Source organism: Lacerta agilis, chromosome 8, assembly GCF_009819535.1.
Source record: "Lacerta agilis isolate rLacAgi1 chromosome 8, rLacAgi1.pri, whole genome shotgun sequence".
Classification (NCBI taxonomy): Eukaryota; Metazoa; Chordata; class Lepidosauria; order Squamata; family Lacertidae; genus Lacerta; species Lacerta agilis.
In genome coordinates, this window is record NC_046319.1 from 77,042,683 (window position 1) to 77,060,134 (window position 17,452).

Genomic DNA, 17,452 nt, shown 5'->3' on the forward strand with positions numbered 1-17,452 from the left:
TTCCTGAGTTGGTGAGGCTTATTTGACAATGACAAAAAAAAAAAAACCCAAGTCCCCAACCCGGTCCTATGGAACGCTCTGCCACTAGAGATTCATCAAGCATCTTCTCTTTCAACTTTGAACGCCGGCTGAAAACTCTTCCATCCCACCCAGGCCTATGCAGGCAATTCACAAAATACATTTCATTCCTTTATTTAATATGCAGCAGAACCATCATTTTCAAGACAGCCCCCATCAAAGCCTGGCAAATCTGGAACTAGATGGATGATGTGATAACGTCGATTGTCTTTACTTGGGACTTTGTTATTATTTAACTCGTGCACAATGTACTCATTCCTCGTGGCTATTTGACAGTTTCGTTTTCATCTTTTAATTTCCACCCGACGTTATAATTGTTTCTCTCTGCCTTTTTTATACATTATAAAATGAAATAGTAATTGCCAAAGCAGGGTTGAACAGTAAACGTGCTTTCACTTTTGAAGTAAATGATTCTTAACTGGTGCAACCCCTCCAGTACATATGCAGTTCATTAGGAATATATTGTGATTTTATGTGTGAATCACTCTGAGATCTATGGGTTAATAATAACAATAATAATAACAATAATAACAACAGCAAAAACATTACACACACAAAACCCAAAAAAGCCCTTAACAAAATACAGCTCCCAGGATTCTTTGGATAAAGGGCTGTGTTCAAATATAATAACAATAACTTCATCCAAAAGGATAAATTTTCCCACAACGCTTAGCTGATTTCTGATTTTAACTTTTAAAAAAAATTGCTTTTATTGTATGGCTTGTATGTACATTTGTTGTACAGTAAACCACTCTGGTTATTTTTTTTATAGAAGTATTTTTTTTATAAATAAATAAATATTCATAATATTTATAAATATTTTATAAATAAAATTTCGGATCTGGGGCAGGTGGCTGCACCCATTTAAGGAGGTGGAAACTGAGGCACACAAAAGAGAACAAGCGATCGGTGGACAGAATCCAGGAGCCCGGGTTCCCAAAATCCCAACGCGCGCACGCACACACAAAAATACGGTCCCTTCCAACTCTACCCCTTTCGCACATTACAAAATTCTCCCAACGATTCATTCGCACTTGGGGAGATCTGGAGACAAAGAAAGAGAACTTCTCCCTGGCTCCCAGCCCCTGAGCTCGTAGCCCTCGGACACCACTCCCTCAACCACCACCAGAACTCCAAAGCTGGGAAGAGAGCTCAGAGAGATTGGCGAGGTTCCTCACAAATTCCTTCTGCCCACACAAAGATATAGTTTTGGCACAGAGAGAGAGAGAGAGAGAGAGAGAGAGAGAGAGAGAGAGAGAGAGAGAGAGGGAAGAGAGAGTCACAAGCGATAATCGCCCTCACAGCTCCCCTTTTGGGGAAAACCCAGCTTCGCTCGCAGGTAGGGCAGATGGAAAATGTTCACACAGGAATTCGGATCTGAAATTGGACCGGATCTGTCCAAACAGAGCTCGAGGCGACGGCGGGGGGGGGGGGGGATTTGCCACTCTACAGAAAGCCAGCCCAAACCCTGATTTGGAAATGCGTCTCGTGAGGTTTCCCACGCTTGAGAAACCCAAGAGATGCAAGGAAACAATGAGGGCTGTGGTCAACGCGAGTCCTACTCAGAGTAGACCCTCTGGAATTAATGTACCGGTAGGCCCATTCATTTCAGTGGGGGGGGGGTTCTACTCTGGCTGCACACAACCCCAAGGACCTGCTCCCCAAAATTTAGAATATTCTTCGGAGGGCCTGCATATTCCTTAAGGCATGGGTAGGCAAACTAGGGCCTGCGGGCCGGATGCGGCCAAATTGCCTTCTAAATCCGGCCCGCGGACGGTCCAGGAATCAGCATGTTTTTACATGAGTAGAATGTGTCCTTTTATTTAATATGCATTTCTGGGTTATTTGTGGGGCATAGGAATTCATTCATTCTCCCCACCCCCCCAAAATAGTCTGGCCTCCAACAAGGTCTGAGGGACAGTGGACTGGCCACCTGCTGAAAAAGTTTGCTGGCCCCTGCCTTAAGCAGCCAGGAACGAGCTACCGTATTTTCCCATGTATAAGACTACATGGGTAGCGCATGGGAGGAGTGGACGTTTGGTTGCAGCCGTGAGCAGATTTTCTGTGGCGACAGGGCAGGTGATTGGTGGGTCTGCGAAGGGCTTTTTGCGATTGGCTGTCTCTGTAGCAATAGCGCGGTTGATTGGCGGCTTTGGGTCTTTGGCAACGCGCGGGATCGTTAGCAGCGGGTGAGCGATTTTTGGCAATTCCACCCCAAAAGAAGCTCAACAACTCTGGGTAATCCTCCATAAAAAAAGCTCAACAACTCTGTGTCATCTCCCCCCATTTTCTTAAATTGGAGTCCCCCAAAATAGGGGGGGCGTCTTATTGACGGGAAAGTACAGTACTCTTTTCTGCTCCAGAGAGCCCCTGCAAACTTGGGGAAGTCAGAGCCTCAGTTCTACCATCTGTGAAAGGGGAACACCGGCAGCCTGCCTCACAGGGTTGTTGTGAGGGCAACCAGTTCAGAGCTTGTTCTCCAGAAACTAGTATTCTCCAGAAACGAAGCCTTCTCTGATATCAGAAGCACCGCGCAATTCCCTCCTTGGAGGTTTCTAAGCAGAGATTGGACGGCCATCTGTCATGGACGCTTTAGTTGAGATTTCCTGCATTGCAGGGGGTTGGACTGGATGACCCTCGGGGGTCCCTTCCAACTCTACAATTCTATGATTCTGTAAGTCCTCATCCTTTGCAAGCCTAATCCCACCTGCTCAGATGGCAGCCCCACTGAAGTCAGTGGGGTGCACTTCTGAGTAGGATTGCACCGTAAGTTTAAACGCAGGTAACTGCAATAACCACACCTGACTTTCCAAAGACATTTGAAGGCAGCCTTCTATTGAGAAGTTTTGTAATGCTTGGTATTTAGTTGTGTTTTTACATTCTGCTGGAAGCTGCCCTGAGTGGCTGGAGCAACCCAGTCAGGTGGGTAGGGTATAAATCAGGGGTCGGCAACCTTTTTCAGCCGTGGGCCGGTCCACTGTCCCTCAGACCATGTGGTGGGCTGGACTATATTTGGGGGGGGGGGGGAATGAACAAATTCCTATGCCCCACAAATAACCCAGAGGTGCATTTTAAATAAAAGGACACATTCTACTCATGTAAAAACCCGGACCGTCCGCGGGCCAGATTGAGAAGGCAATTGGGGCCTGGGCCTTAGGTTGCCTACCCCTGGTATAAATTATTATTATTATTATTATTCAACTATTTTACCCCATTTTCTCTGTGTCGTTCCCCACACCTGCTTTCTCATTCTTCGCAAAACGCCACGTTTGCACTTGGCTCTGCTGCTCCTCCTTATTAATTATCCTACGAAGCATCTGAATATTCAAATGCATTCCTTTCGTACGATCCATTTAAATGAATGCATTCCTATTTATTAAATGCAATTAGAACTTTTCAATACTCAGCACAGTCTCGGCTCCGGCTCACTGGGATCCTTGGGAGCGAGTGTGTGAGTGTTTGTGCGAGTCGAGTAGAATGACGAACCCCAAGACCCAGCTGTTGGCCTCAGGCTGTGAGCCAGTTGGTTAGGTTTCAGCTCGCTGGCCTGGGACCTGACGGATCAGGTCAGCACCGGGAGAAACATCTAACAAAAACCACCCCAGGCGTTGTTGTTACGTTTCCATCTCCTGCCTGCCAGCCAAGCCAATGGTCAGAAATGCTGAAAATTGTACAGTAGTCCCATAAAATCCATAGGGCCACCTCCCTGCTCTCCAAGTGTCCCTATTTTCAAGGGACAGTCCTGAACTTACAGAAGCCATCCCAGTTTCTGATTTGATCCTGGAATGTCCCACTTTTCCTTAGGGTGTCCCTATTTTCATGGGCTGCAAAAAGATCAAACTTATCCACTCTTAAAGAAATCAGCCCTGAGTGCTCACTGGAAGGGCAGATCCTGAAGTTGAGGCTCCAGTACTTTGGCCACCTCATGAGAAGAGAAGACTCCCTGGAAAAGACCCTGATGTTGGGAAAGATGGAGGGCACAAGGAGAAGGGGACGACAGAGGATGAGATGGTTGGACAGTGTTCTCGAAGCAACCGGCATGAGTTTGGCCAAACTGCGGGAGGCAGTGGAGGATAGGCATGCCTGGCGTGCTCTGGTCCATGGGGTCACACAGAGTCGGACACGACTGAACAACAAATTTTCACCGGAGACAAGATGGATGGTATGGAGATATGCGACTCTCAAGCCAAGGAGATAAGTAACTATACAGTACAACCTTTGGAAGAAATTTGAAGGCAGCCCTGTATAGGAAATGTTTCATTGTGTTTTATATATGTTGGAAGCTGCCCAGAATGGCTGGGCAACCCAGTCAGATGGGCGGGGTATAAATAATAAAATTATTATTATTATTATTATTATTATTATTATTATTATTATTATTCATAGAATCATAGAGTTGGAAGAGACCACAAGGGCCATCCAGTCCAACCCCCTGCCAAGCAGGAAACACCATCAAAGCATTCCTGACAGATGGCTGTCAAGCCTCCGCTTCAAGACCTCCAAAGAAGGAGACTCCACCACACTCCTTGGCAGCAAATTCCACTGTCCAACAGCTCTCACTGTCAGGAAGTTCTTCCTAATGTTTAGGTGGAATCTTCTTTCTTGTAGTTTGAATCCATTGCTCCGTATCCGCTTCTCTGGAGCAGCAGAAAACCACCTTTCTCCCTCCTCTATATGACATCCTTTTATATATTTGAACATGGCTATCATATCACCCCTTCACCTTCTCTTCTCCAGGCTAAACAACAACAACAACAACAACAACAACAACAACAACAACAACAACAATAATAATAATAATAATAATAATATGGAATAGTTTTTTTTTAATCAGAGGAAATTTGGGAGGGCTTGGACTCTTAGAATACAAGAGGAGCCAATGGCCCCTCTCGTCCAGAATCCTGTTCTCATACCGGCTTGTTGGAAACCAGCAATCAGGATTCGAACTCGAGAGCCCTCTCCCCTCGTGTGTTTTCCAGCAACGGGTATTCAGAAGCATTGATGCCTCTGACTGTGGAGAGAGCCATTGTGGCTAGAAACCATCATAGGCTTCTCATCCAGCCCTCTTTTAAAGACATCCAAGTTAGCGGCATCTCAGCCTCTGGTGGGAGGGAGTTCCACTGTCTATGAGCTGCATGAAGAAGTCCTTTCTTGCATCTCCGCCTCGTTGGGCGTCCACCAGTTCCCGTGTCGCGAGAGATGGAGAAAAGCTTTCCTCTGTCCCCCGCCTGGTTTTATAAACTTCCACCCCCTCGCCTGTTCTCTAAACTCTTCCCGCTTCCTTACGCTGGGGCTGTTGGGAGGAGGACTGGGGTCTGAGCCAACCTCTCCGCTGAGCTGGCAGAAAGCAGCAGGGAGGTTTTCCGAGCCACAAGGTGTGATTTCCTGAAACTCAAGGCAGACAAAAGAAAGCCCTTCTGCAGCCTAGAGCACCGTTAAACTACGGAACCCCCTCCCACAAGATAAGGCCTCGGATGGCCTTGAAAGAGGATCAGGGAAATTCGCATGGCTATCCATGGCTTGTCCCTACCTCCTCCGTAAATGGCCCTCTGCATGCCAGGTGCTGGGAGTCACAACATTTTCTAACGTTCTGTGGGCATGTTATGAAATAAAGGTTTTAATCTTAAATTGAATCTGTCCCGTCCCCACGTCCCCCCGTTTAAACCCCCCACGTGCTAAATCCAAACACTCAGTGCTGGCGGGCTCGCGGGGGCGCCCCTGGGAGGCCTGGCGTCCTGGCGCACCCTATGGACGAGACGGCCCTGCTGGCTAAAAAAAAAAAGCCCTGATGTTGTTGATGATAATTTTATTATTTATTGTGACCCATCTGAATAGGCTACCCCCAGTCACTCTGGGAGGCTTCCAACAAAATAGGGGGGGGGGGGATATAAGGATGCTGAGAGTTGTCCGGAGGCCCCCTGATTCCCCTCCCAGAACTAACATTCCCAGAGTGGTTTAACCATCAACCCCTCTTTCACAGGGAACTCTGGGAGGGGAACGGTGTGTGTGTGTGTGTGTGTGTGTCTCCTAATAACTCTCAGCACCCTAACAAGCAAAAACTCCCAGGGGTCTTTGGGGAAACTCACAGCTGTCCAGAGCGGTATCAAATCGCTTTAAATTTATAGTACGTATGAACATGGGTCTTCCTCTGGTCTGCTTTACTGCAGCCTTGCCAGAATGCAGTTATCAGGAATCTATTGAAACTTATCACCCTGCTTGCCCTGGCTCTCAAATCTCCCACATCAAGTTTCTAGTCCTTCTGATTATTAAGATAAATAGGTTAGGATGGATGTATTGAATATTATATATGAAATATGCAGCATTTAAGGGCAAATATGGAAACCGTGGAAGGCGGGTGGAAGTCTGTAAAGTGTTCTGTTTTGAAAAAGCAATATATATATATATTAAGTTTCTAGTCCTTAAACTTGGAAGATACGTGGGAGGCACACAATACTTTTCCCTCTGCCTTCAAGAAACCTCAGCTGAATCTCCTGGCTTAGAGCAGTGTTTTTCAACCACTTGCCTGGTGTGCCATGGGAAAAATTTGTTTATTTGATTCCTATTCAAGAGAATTACTTTATATATAGTCAATATAGGCACAGAGTTAAATTTTTTAACATTTTCTAATGGTGGTGTGCCTCATGATTTTTTTCATGAAACAAGTGTGCCTTTGCCCAAAAAAGGTTGAAAAACACTGGCTTAGAGGAAACAACTTGCAGGGCCAACCAGTCCCCACAGCTCTGCCTTTAAAAAAAATTCGCGGGAGGATCTGGATTTGACCCACAGAAGACCCAGGCCCCGAGATTTGCCCAGGTCTCCACCTGCAGAGCCTTGCATGGCAGACCCAGAGCGCTGCGAAGAATTAAGCCGTCATCTGGGGAGGAGGGGAGGAAAGTGACTTTGCATCAATTAAGGAGAGAGACTTTAATTAAGTTATTTATCTCCAGATCTCGCTCTTCTTCTCTTGCCCTCCCCCCACCCCAGAGGGATGGGCAGAATAACACAAAGAGCTGGCAGGGGGAGGGAGGGAGGGAGGGAGGTGGAAGAATCCCAAGCCTTCTTCGCCCTCCCAGCGCTGGAAATCCCCTGGGAGAGAGAGAAAGAAAGAGAGAGAGAGAGAGAGAGAGAGAGAGAGAGAGAGAGAGAGACCACATTATAGGCTCATTATAGGCTCACCTTTCCGCTGCACACGGAGATCTTGCATCACATTTAGCAAGCTCATTTCCACATTCTGAAATGCAACCCTTCAGAGGCTGTGGGCAGGCATGGGGGTTATTCAAGCCCAAGGATACAGCACTCTGCACATGCCTAGGAGATCCTCACCACACTGAGCTCACAGATTCGGCTCTAAGTCAGAGTCACATTGCATCACCATGAACAAATATTGCTCTGATACCACTTTAACTATCACAGCTTCCTGCAAATAATTCTGTTTTTTGGGGGGGGGTTATGAGGATCCTTGGCTTGTTGAGGGGGAGATTACAGACCCTCCAAGTGTCCCTATTTCCCAGGGAAAGTCCCAGATTTAAAGACGACGTCCTGGTTTCTGATTTGATCATGGAATGTCCTGTTTTTTCCTTAGGACGTTCCTATTCTCATCAGAGAAATGTTGGGGGGAGATGCCTCTATATTCACTGGAGAAACGTCGGAAGGTACGGGATGGGATGTCCCTATTTTCTTCAGAGAAAGGTTGGAGGATATGTGATTGTGAGGGTTTTGGTCTGAGATGGCTCACGTGCCCCTCCATCGCACCACCTGGAGAAAAGATTTAATGATGAGCGAGACACAACCTTTCCTCCTGCTTACTCAAAAGTAGGTCTCTTCAAGTCCCATGGGACTAATGCTCAGGTAAATGGGCACAGGACTGCAGCCTTAAGCAAATGCCCTACCAGATCAGGCCAATGGCTCACCTGGGAAACCAGAAAGCAGGACTCGAACACAGGATCACTCTCCCGCGATCTCCAGTCACCGGTATGCAGAAGCATCACTGCCTCCACCCATGAGAGCACGGCCACTGATAGCCTTCCCCATCCATGAATTTGCCTAATGCTCTTTTAAATCCATCCGACTTGGTGGCTATTGCAGACTCTGGTGGCAGTGAGTTCCAGAGTTTAACTCTGTGCGCCGTTCCTCATGCACCTTCCAGCTGCCCTGGTATGTTTTGAGCCGTTGATAACCTATTGGAGGACAACATCTCTCCCCCCCCCCCCCGCATATCTCCTTGAGCCAAGAACCATGACCCTCTTAGGGCAACCATTTTTGCAGAAGACGGTCCTCTCTTCCAAAGGTTGTCGCTGCAATGGTTAGTGTTAGCAGGGTTCGAATCCCACACTGAGCCATGAAGCTCACTGGGTGACCTCGGGCCAATCTCCATCTCTCAGTCTAACCTACCTCACAGGGTTGTTGCGAAGATGAAATGAGGGAAGAGACCCATGTCTCACCTTGAGATCCTTGGACAATAAAGGTGGAAGGAGGAGGAGAAGGAACCCTAATCTAGGACAGCAGGCCAAAAGGGCACCCAGGCTGCTTGCATTTCTGTTTATAAATTGGAGTATTTCTTAATTTTCAGCTATGCATAAAAATTATGCAAATCTCTTTTAGCCTTTTTTTTTTAATTACAAATCTCTTTTCGGCAATGCGTTAAGTGGCCACCCTGGTGGAAGACCAACATTTGCAGAGTAAATTAATACAAAGCACAGATGGCAGAATTTGGCTTTCGGCTTGAGATGTGAAATCTACAAGAAGCATTTACTGGTAGGTAGCCGTGTTGGTCTGCCATAGCTAAAACAAAATTAAAAATTAAAAAAATTGCACACGAAAGCTCATACCAAGAACAAACTTAGTTGGTCTCTAAGGAATTTTTTTAAAAAAAATTTATTTTGTTTTGACTACACGAAGCATGTCCTTCTTTTCACAAGTGGCGCCGTATAATTTATCAGCATTCGTCCTCCAGACCGGCTCAAAGTTTAAGGGTGCTTTGTCTCAACTGAAGTATGAATTGGAAGGGCCCCCTAGGGTCATCTAGTCCAACCCCCTGCAATGCAGGAATCCTGCCCACAGCCATCCCTGGGTGGACTCGAACCACCAACCTTCTGGTTAACAGCCGGACGCAACTAACCCATTGTGCCACAGGATTAGGGCTACTCCCTTGGCGTTTTTTGTCCGTGGGCCCTGGCACGCCTACCTGGCGGCGGGCAGAGGGGCATCTACCCACCATTTAAATATCCCACAATGCCCTGGAACATGGCTAAGTCCAGGGCATTCTGGGAAATTAAAATGGCAGCTAGAGGCTTGGGATTCCCAGCACTGCTCGCTGGTGGGGAGAGCGGGAAGCTAAAGGAACCGCCAGGGCACAGAGTGCGAGATCTCCCGCAACAAATGCCCGAAGGCGCCAACTTCTGGCACCAGCCTTGCTTGTGCCACCAAACCTTTGGCACAGCCCTGACCCCAGACAAAGTGATTTCCGCCATCCTCTTGGAGAAGGGAAAACGAGAGGCAGATGGATGGAGTGGCCAGGCGTATATACAAGCCAGCGGAACTTTTTAACCCAGAGCCAAAGTATCCCACCCACTTAGTCGCCGTGCCCTTGCGGCGGGGAAAGGCATCCGGGGCTGGCCCCATAGAGTCAAAGGTCATCGGTGCACCGTGACCTTTCCCAGGGCCGGAGGAGAGGAACGGCTGGGCTTTCCTCGCTCTCGCTGTCTTTCCAAATCCAGGTGGACCCTTCGAAAGGAACACAACAGAAACGGCAAGCCAGCCTGTCCAAACAGAGATCGCACCCCAAAAAGCATCAGTTGGGTGTGCTGGAGGCCGGCTGTAAAGTTTCAACCCAGGCACTTCAAAACAACACTTTTCATCAGGTTAAAGAGAGCGAAAGAAAACGCTCTCTGCCCATTAATTGGGGAGGAGATCTTTCCCCCGATTTAGATGACATTAAGGGAACTTTTTGGTGTGAATAAAAATAAGAGGCCTCAGAATTTTCAGAGAAAATCCAACGCACGCTTTGTTTTTAATACCAGGGCTTTTAAGAGCTGCAGGTGGCTAGCATCCTCTTCGTAGAATCATCGAGTTGGAAGGGACCCCAAGAGTCATCTAATCCAACCCCCTGCAATGCAGGAATCCTCTTGGTAAAAGAGGACTGCGAGGGCACTCATTTGCCACATCAAATTATTAATTATTATTATTTATTATTATTATTATTATTATTTATTAGTTGCTTTGCTCATAAAAAATGACTCGAAGCAACTTGCAAGCACAGCAGAAATCAGTTGCAATGAACAGAATCAATGAAAACCTAAACAAGCAAACAAATTGATACAAGTAAAGGGAAATTTGACATCTATGACGTCAACAGAAGCTGCCGCACCCATAAAACCCTGGGAAATCTGTCCTGGCACCCACCTAGTCCGTCGCTTGAGCCACAATGTGCTGGGGAGGGGGGGTTTCCTCAGCCCCGGGACCTGTTTCATGTAGCAGCTCCCCACCACGGAATACTTAAACTGCTACTGATATAGAGAAGAGTACCTCTGAACATGTGCAGAGCGTCTCTCCCCCATCAGGCAGGCCAGGCGTGAGCGTCAACCCTCTTTTTAGAAAACAACCACACCCCACACCAGATCTGGATCTGGTAGAGGCAGGAGAGCAAAGATCGCTGCAGGTTAGGAGCGGATCCACGCCCTGCGTTTTCACCCTTTCAAGACAGAATCTGAAAGGGAGACCAGGTGGGTGGAGAGCCAAGAAGGCGTTCCCCCCCTCCCCTAGCAACCGCCTGCAGCTCCTGACATTGAAAACATGGGTTGCCACATCCATAAAGAAAACTTGGCCAGGATGCAACTTTTCCCCTCCCTGCGTTTCCGTGAGGGGAGAAGGTGCATGTGGCAGAATTCCCCCTTTTCAACATATAATCTCAAAAGGCACAGGAGTCCTCCCAGGTTCTGGGGGTCCTGACTCTAGGACCGACCCTATCCTTTCCCACCTCCTGCAGGCATTTGGGGGGTGAAGGGCAAGAGACGGGGTTCCCTCTGCTCAGAACCTCCCCCCCCATTTCCCACCGGGCTAATATAATCCGAGACCTAATTAATTAGAACGAGGAAATGGAGCACGCACACACACACACACACCTATCTCTGTGTCTTTGGCATCGAAGTCAGCCGGATAAAAGCTCCGGAAATCAATAAATCACTAAGGCAGACAGTTTGTACAGGAGCTGCCTTGCCCAGTTGATTGGCCAAGTGAGATATTGCATCTGCCTCAGTTCCCCCAGGGGAAAAGAGAGTCTAAGCAAAGTCCATCTGGCTCTCGCCTCCCCTGGCTCTCTCCTGTTCCCTCCCCCTCGGCCCCTCGCCAATTGCACCTGGGTCCCACGCTAGCAAAAGGAACTGGCTCCGATTTCAGAGGTTGACACCACCGCCCCACCCTCCAAAATATCGCCACCCTTCCAAAGGGAGATTTTTGTGGGGTGAAAGGAAATGGTTTGCAATTGGATAGACTTAGGCAGCAGGGGGAGGGGAGAGAGTACGCAAGCTTCTGGGTTTCACCGAGCTCCGCGCCATCCCTGATGCAATGGGCCAAAGCGTTCTGTGAAACGTTAAAGCTTGCACACTGGCTTCAGTTAATCGAGGCATTTCTCTCTTTGTCTGCACCTCTTCCTGTGCTTTAGGTTGTGACGTAAGAGCAGGGGCTCAGCACCTGCAATGAGTTTGTGCCCTTTCCCAGTCAAATGGCTGACAAGACGCCTGGTTCTATTCTCAGCTCCAGAAGGGGGAATGTTATCTAGTGAGGAGAACGACAGGGAACTGGGCTTCAGATTTCAGGGCCCAAAACTGAGAACTGGGGGCGGCCCCTGGTGATGTCACGATGGGAGGCCCTAGTGATGTCACAAGGTAGACCCTGGAGACGGAAGTTAATTGGGAGAAGGGAGCAGAGGGGGGAATGTTCCTCAGAGCATCTATGCGATAATTTGCAGCCAGCTCCTGCTAGGCTGAAGCTTGTAAACTGCATACACAGTCTTCTTAATTTAAAAATTATTATTATTATTATTATTATTATTATTAATATCCCGCCTTTTCCCCAGACTCAAGGCAGCTCACACAAATCAAAACAACGAAACACAGAAGGCTAACTACATACAGAAGGCTATACTTGAAAAGCAATTGAACTATATCAGAATTAAAACACTTCTGTTAAATTACAAATAGTGAAAACAGCACTATTTAAATTATCGCCACTCTCGCCCACCTGGAAGGGGGAGCAGGCAGACTTCAGGTCGGGCCTGGAGATCTGGCACCCTAGCGAAGTGAAGCGAGCCCCTGAGCATGTGCAGAATGCCATTCCCCCCCATCCCCACTGAGCCAGGGCATCTGAGCCACAGGGTTGCAGCTGCCGGCTTCCTTAAGCTCCAGCGCTTATTTCCCTCCCTCCCCCCCCCACCCGGAGGAATTCGCAAGCTCCCCTCCTAGTGGCACACCCACCCACCCACCAAGAGAAGGAACCCGAATCCACCTTACCGGCCAGGCAAAATCAAACGGGATAACCACCCTGCCGGCGTGGTCGTTCTTCTGGTGACCGGTGGAGAAGACGTTGCCCCCTAGGACGGGTGTGGTGGCGGCACCCAGCACGCAGGGCCCCCCGGGGAGAGCCCGCAGCTGGTATTCCTTGAGGCAGACCCGGAAGAAGGTGCGGCATTGCTGCGCCACGGGGCACGGAGGATGCAGGCCCCCGCGGCAGCACCGCGCGTCAGCCAGCACCCCTTTCTCGTTGCGGGCAAAGCGGATCTGCAGCTCGAAGGTTCCTGCCGCTTCGGAGACCTGGAGGGAGCAGAGCAGACGGAGAGGAGAGATTGGGACGGCTGACCTACGGAACTCGCTGCTGCAGGAGTCAGCGGAGGCCCACAATTTGGGCAGCTTTGAAAGAGGGTTGTAGACAAATCCATCGAGGGACCTGTTGAGGCCTCAAGGTTGGAGGCAACAATGCTTCTGAAGGCCTGTCGCTGGAAACCACAGGAGGGGAGAGGGGGGGGTCTTGTGTTCGAATCCTGCTGGCTGGTTTCCCACAGGCATCTGGTTGCCCCCTGTGAGAACAGGATGCTGGGCTAAAAGGGCCATTGGCCTGATCCAGTAAACTCTTCCTGTGTTCTTATGAAAGAGGCACACGTGTCATTAAAAAAAAAATAAAATATTTTATTGAAGTAAATCAAATGAATCAATACAATAAAAAATTGGAAGTCCAAAAAACCAGCGCAGTATATCTGGGGGGGGGGGGGTGGACTTAATATGAGGCTGCTAAAAGTACTCAAGGCCACTGAAACCCAATTTCACCCTGTACTGTCCATTGCTCAGCCAACGCATTAAGAAGCGCAGGATCAGACCCAAAAGATCTGCTGCATCCAGAGTTCTGGTGCTGCCAAAAGCAGCACGGCCCAATGCCTCTGGGTGTTCATGGGCAGGAAAAATATTTTTCGTTTTCATGTTCTGAAAAGTGGTGCCCTTCCCCCCCACCCACATCCCAAGTTGTATGGACTTCTTGAGGATTTTCACATGCATGTACACACAAAGCAGAAATTATGCCCCTAGATGTGGCTATCCTGGCTCAGGATCAGGGCTGCCTATGAATCAGAGCCAGAACCTGTTTCATAGATTCACAGAAGTCATCTATCTAGTCTCCCTGCAATGCAATATTTCTCCCAACATGTGTCTTGAACCCACAACCCCGAGATTAAGAGTCTTATGCTCTACGAATGAGCTATCCAGCCTCGAGTGCCAGGGCTTGATTGTTAAGCTACACAAAATCACAGAAATGGTGTCTCTGAGCATATGTGAAAGGCATTTCCTTATACACACCCACCCAAACAGCTGTGGCTGTGTGGTCCCTGAGCATGTGCAGAGAGGTGCTCCTTTGCTAGAGAGAAGCCAGCCCAGGTGTTCCATTCACAGTGTCACAAACCTCACACACGGCAGAAATTTCCTGTGGCCTGTTCCCTGGCAAAGGAACATCTGCACATGCTCAGGGGAACCCACTAAAAAGAAGGAGCAAAGCTCAAGCTTGCACAGAAATCCCACTCTCAGACTGCTGCCTGGGAGTGCCAGGTGCACATCTTTGGCTGTGGATAGGGAAATGAACTCTGCATATGTTCAGAGGCACCCTTTCCATTATTTTGCACGTCACACTGCGAGGTCAAAACAGGTCCTTGAGGTTGGGTGGGCCCTGATCCCAGGCCAAGGTAACCAGGTCTCGGGGCATAGTTTCTACTCAGGGAGGGGCAGGAGCCCCCAGAATTTAATGCCCAACCCCAAGATCCCCACTAACAAAACTGCTACTGCTATTTTGGTTGGGAGAGGGACGTCTGCTGGGGGGGACGACAGGGGGAAAAGGGGCTGAAATGTCCCCCACCTCCTTCCCTGCTCGTAGGTGGGGAGGCCGGATCCATTCCCCGCCCTCCCCAATGAGGAAATCCATCTTCCCTAGGGGGATGCTGGGCGTTACTGGAATAGCAGCAGGCAGGATTTCACCTCTGCCCCCCTCTCCTGCGGGGAGGGAGGTTCCTCATTTTGCCCTCTGTGCTCGCCAGATGTGGAGCCCTGACAGTGGCACAAGGCTGCCAAATGCCACCAGTCGGGGGGGGGGCTGCTGCCCATCCACCCCCCACCCACCTGGTCCAGCCCACCCGGCCCTTGGCAACTCCCCACAGGACTCTGCGGCCTCCGGAACATTTGCAGCGGCAACAAAAGGAAGCTTTTCTCGAAAACACACACGGGGCACACCAACTCTGCTAGCCTTTTGTTTCGTGTCTGAACAAGGAAATCGAACCCGAGCCAGGAGCAGGCGCCCGAGGTGCGAAATCCACGGAGCGCCCTGCCTCCTTGCCAAGCACCACGGGACCCAATCCACCAGGAAGTTCCCATTCCGCCAAAATGATACAGGAGGCACGCAATTGCTCTTGCACAACGGGAGGTAGGCCCAGGGAGGCAGTGGGGTGCAGTGGTTTGAGTGTCGGACTAGGACCTGGGAGACCTGGGTTCAAATCCCCACTCAGCGACAGGAAACCCACTGGCTGACCTTGGGCCAGTCACTGCCTCTCAGCCGAACCTACCTCACAGGGTTGTTGCAGGGATAAACTGAGGAGGGGGGGCTGAACCATGCATGCCACCTTAAGTTCCTTGGAGGAGCGGAAGGGTAGAAAACAAACAGCCTGGGATAACTCAGTTGGGAGAGACTCTTAAATTCCAGGTTGTGGGTTCGAGCCCCATGTCAGGCAAAATATTCCTGCATTGCAGGAGGTTGGAATAGATGACCCCCCAGGGTCCCTTTCAACTCTATAGTTCTATGAAACAAAATCTGGTTGGCCATAGGATATTGGACTAGACAGCCCTTTGTCCTGATCCAACTATAGCCCCCCCCCCAGATGATATTAGGGGCTCCCACACTGTCCACTTTCCATGCGGCTTCTACAGAAGACCTGATCAGAGGATTGGGGCCCTCAGATCTGCCTCTTAATGGCGCCCAAACCTCACAGCCCTAAAAAGGCTCTGCCGGCTGTGCCTCCCAAGCTTCCCTAACTCGCTCTGACTTCTGAGATGCTGGCAGTCAGTCGTGGGGTGAGCTTGCTCCCGTCTCGACGCAAAGCTGCCTCTGGGATGGGGTGACTGCTTCCCTCCCAGTCCAGTGATGCAGCTGACTCTGGGGTGGAGCACAGCAGCTGCCAAACTGCCGCACAGCACAGCAGCAGCTTTTGCAGTGGAACCAAAAGGAAGATCGCACGCCGGCCTCTTCTCACCCCTGGTTGGTGGCGGCGGGGGAAACACGGGGAGGTCTGCAGGTTCCTCGGAAGTGAAGTGGGGGGAGCAGATAGGACCGTCTAGGATCCCGCAAACAAAAGCGCTGTCCCAGCTGCAAACCGAAGCCCAGTGCAGCAGGGGCTGATACAGTGCCAGAGCTACCCCAGGGGATGAGGCTGGTTCAACACCAAAGAGGTGCATCCACACCTAACCAGTTTAACCAGGTTCCTTCCTCCTCCTCCGGGACTGGGAACTGGGGGAACTGTAGTTCTGTGACGGGAAGGGGGGGCCTGGGAAAACCTCTAATAACAGAGCAGTCTAGCTGCCTCGTCAAACTACAAATCCCGGCCTTTTTTTTTTTTTGGAGGGGGAGGCAGAAAGTTGTTGCTCAACCAGTATATCAAGCAAACCGAGAGAACGATCCGGCGCATGTTGCCTTACTCCCTGCAGTCAGTGTGTCACCAGATGCCCCAAAGATGGCATGTGAGGCAGGCTCAGGCAATGGAGCAACCCCCCCCCCTATGATCACAGATCTCTTCCCCAGTCTTCCCCCCCCCTCCTGAAAAAACACCCCTCCCCGCCCGCCCGCCTCTCTCAGCAGCTTCTGGGCAAAGGCACAAAACCAGCTCAGGATCCGCTCTCCAACCAAGCAGGCACTGGAGCGAGTGTAGAGATGCAGACATGCTCTCCACATGGCACATTGATGCTCTTTGCCTTGTGGCTGGCCAGGCAAGACACCACGCCTAGCTCTCAAAGGGATTGCGCCGTCCGGACTGAGTTCTCTCTCTGGACAGGGGTGCGATGCGCAGAGACGAGAGCGCAAAGGGTTTTTGGAGGTTGGCAGGGGCCAGGTGGGTGGCACCTGGAGACGGCTGAGAGCCCGGAGATGGGTGCAAAGCAGACCTCGACGAGCCTCACGTTCAGCGGTGCCCACACCCAGCCAAAGAGCCCGGGTGCCATGGTGCCTCTCTCCAAATGCCACCCCCAGAGAGAATGCTAGACACCCCTACCACCCAAAACATGCAGCTCTCAACTTGGGGTAAACAGAGGCTGGGCATGCCTGGGCAAAGTTGGCACCTGCCTCTCCCAGCGTGGGGTTGGTGCACCCATTTCAAGCGCCCACCCCACCCGCAAGTGTTGGAGGGAGCCTCTGGAGAGGCGTGCCTGAGTGCCCCGCGCGGGCACCTCCCGGGCCCCCAGCAAAAGGGTTTGGGTGGGCGTCCGAGAAGTGGGGGTCTCACCTGGGGCCTCGAGTAGCAGAGGAGGAAGAAGAGGGTGCACAGCACGTCGCCAGGGGTCCTCCGCCGTCTCATTGTGCTGGCGGCGGTGGGTGGCGGCGGGTAGCCCCCTGCCCCTCGGCCGCGGCGCCCCGGCAATGGGAGCCCCTGGCCGGTCGCCCAGCGTGGGGCATCCAGGACTCGCTGCCCAGGCCACGCCGCCGACGGGTGCCCAACCTCCCGGGAGCGCAGCTCCGATTCGGATCGGGAGCCAGAGCCAGAGCCGTCGCTTCTACTGCTGCCGAGGACGCCCGGCTGCGCTCTGGCTGCGCTGGGCAGGGCCGCCTGACATCACGCGCGCCGGGGTGGAGCCTCGTCGCCCGG

The 17,452-nt window shown here is 50.7% G+C and overlaps 1 protein-coding gene across 1 annotated transcript in view; it reads right to left on the reverse strand.

Annotated features, from left to right (window-relative positions):
* Nucleotides 1-17,452, reverse strand: part of LOC117052052 (protein jagged-1-like) — a gene marked incomplete at its 3' end in the record, with an annotated part of 38,896 nt that extends 21,444 nt beyond the window's left edge. Inside the window, 2 exon segments of the mRNA XM_033158779.1 lie at nucleotides 12,585-12,884; nucleotides 17,093-17,452. Coding sequence (XP_033014670.1) covers nucleotides 12,585-12,884; nucleotides 17,093-17,164 — 372 coding nt within the window.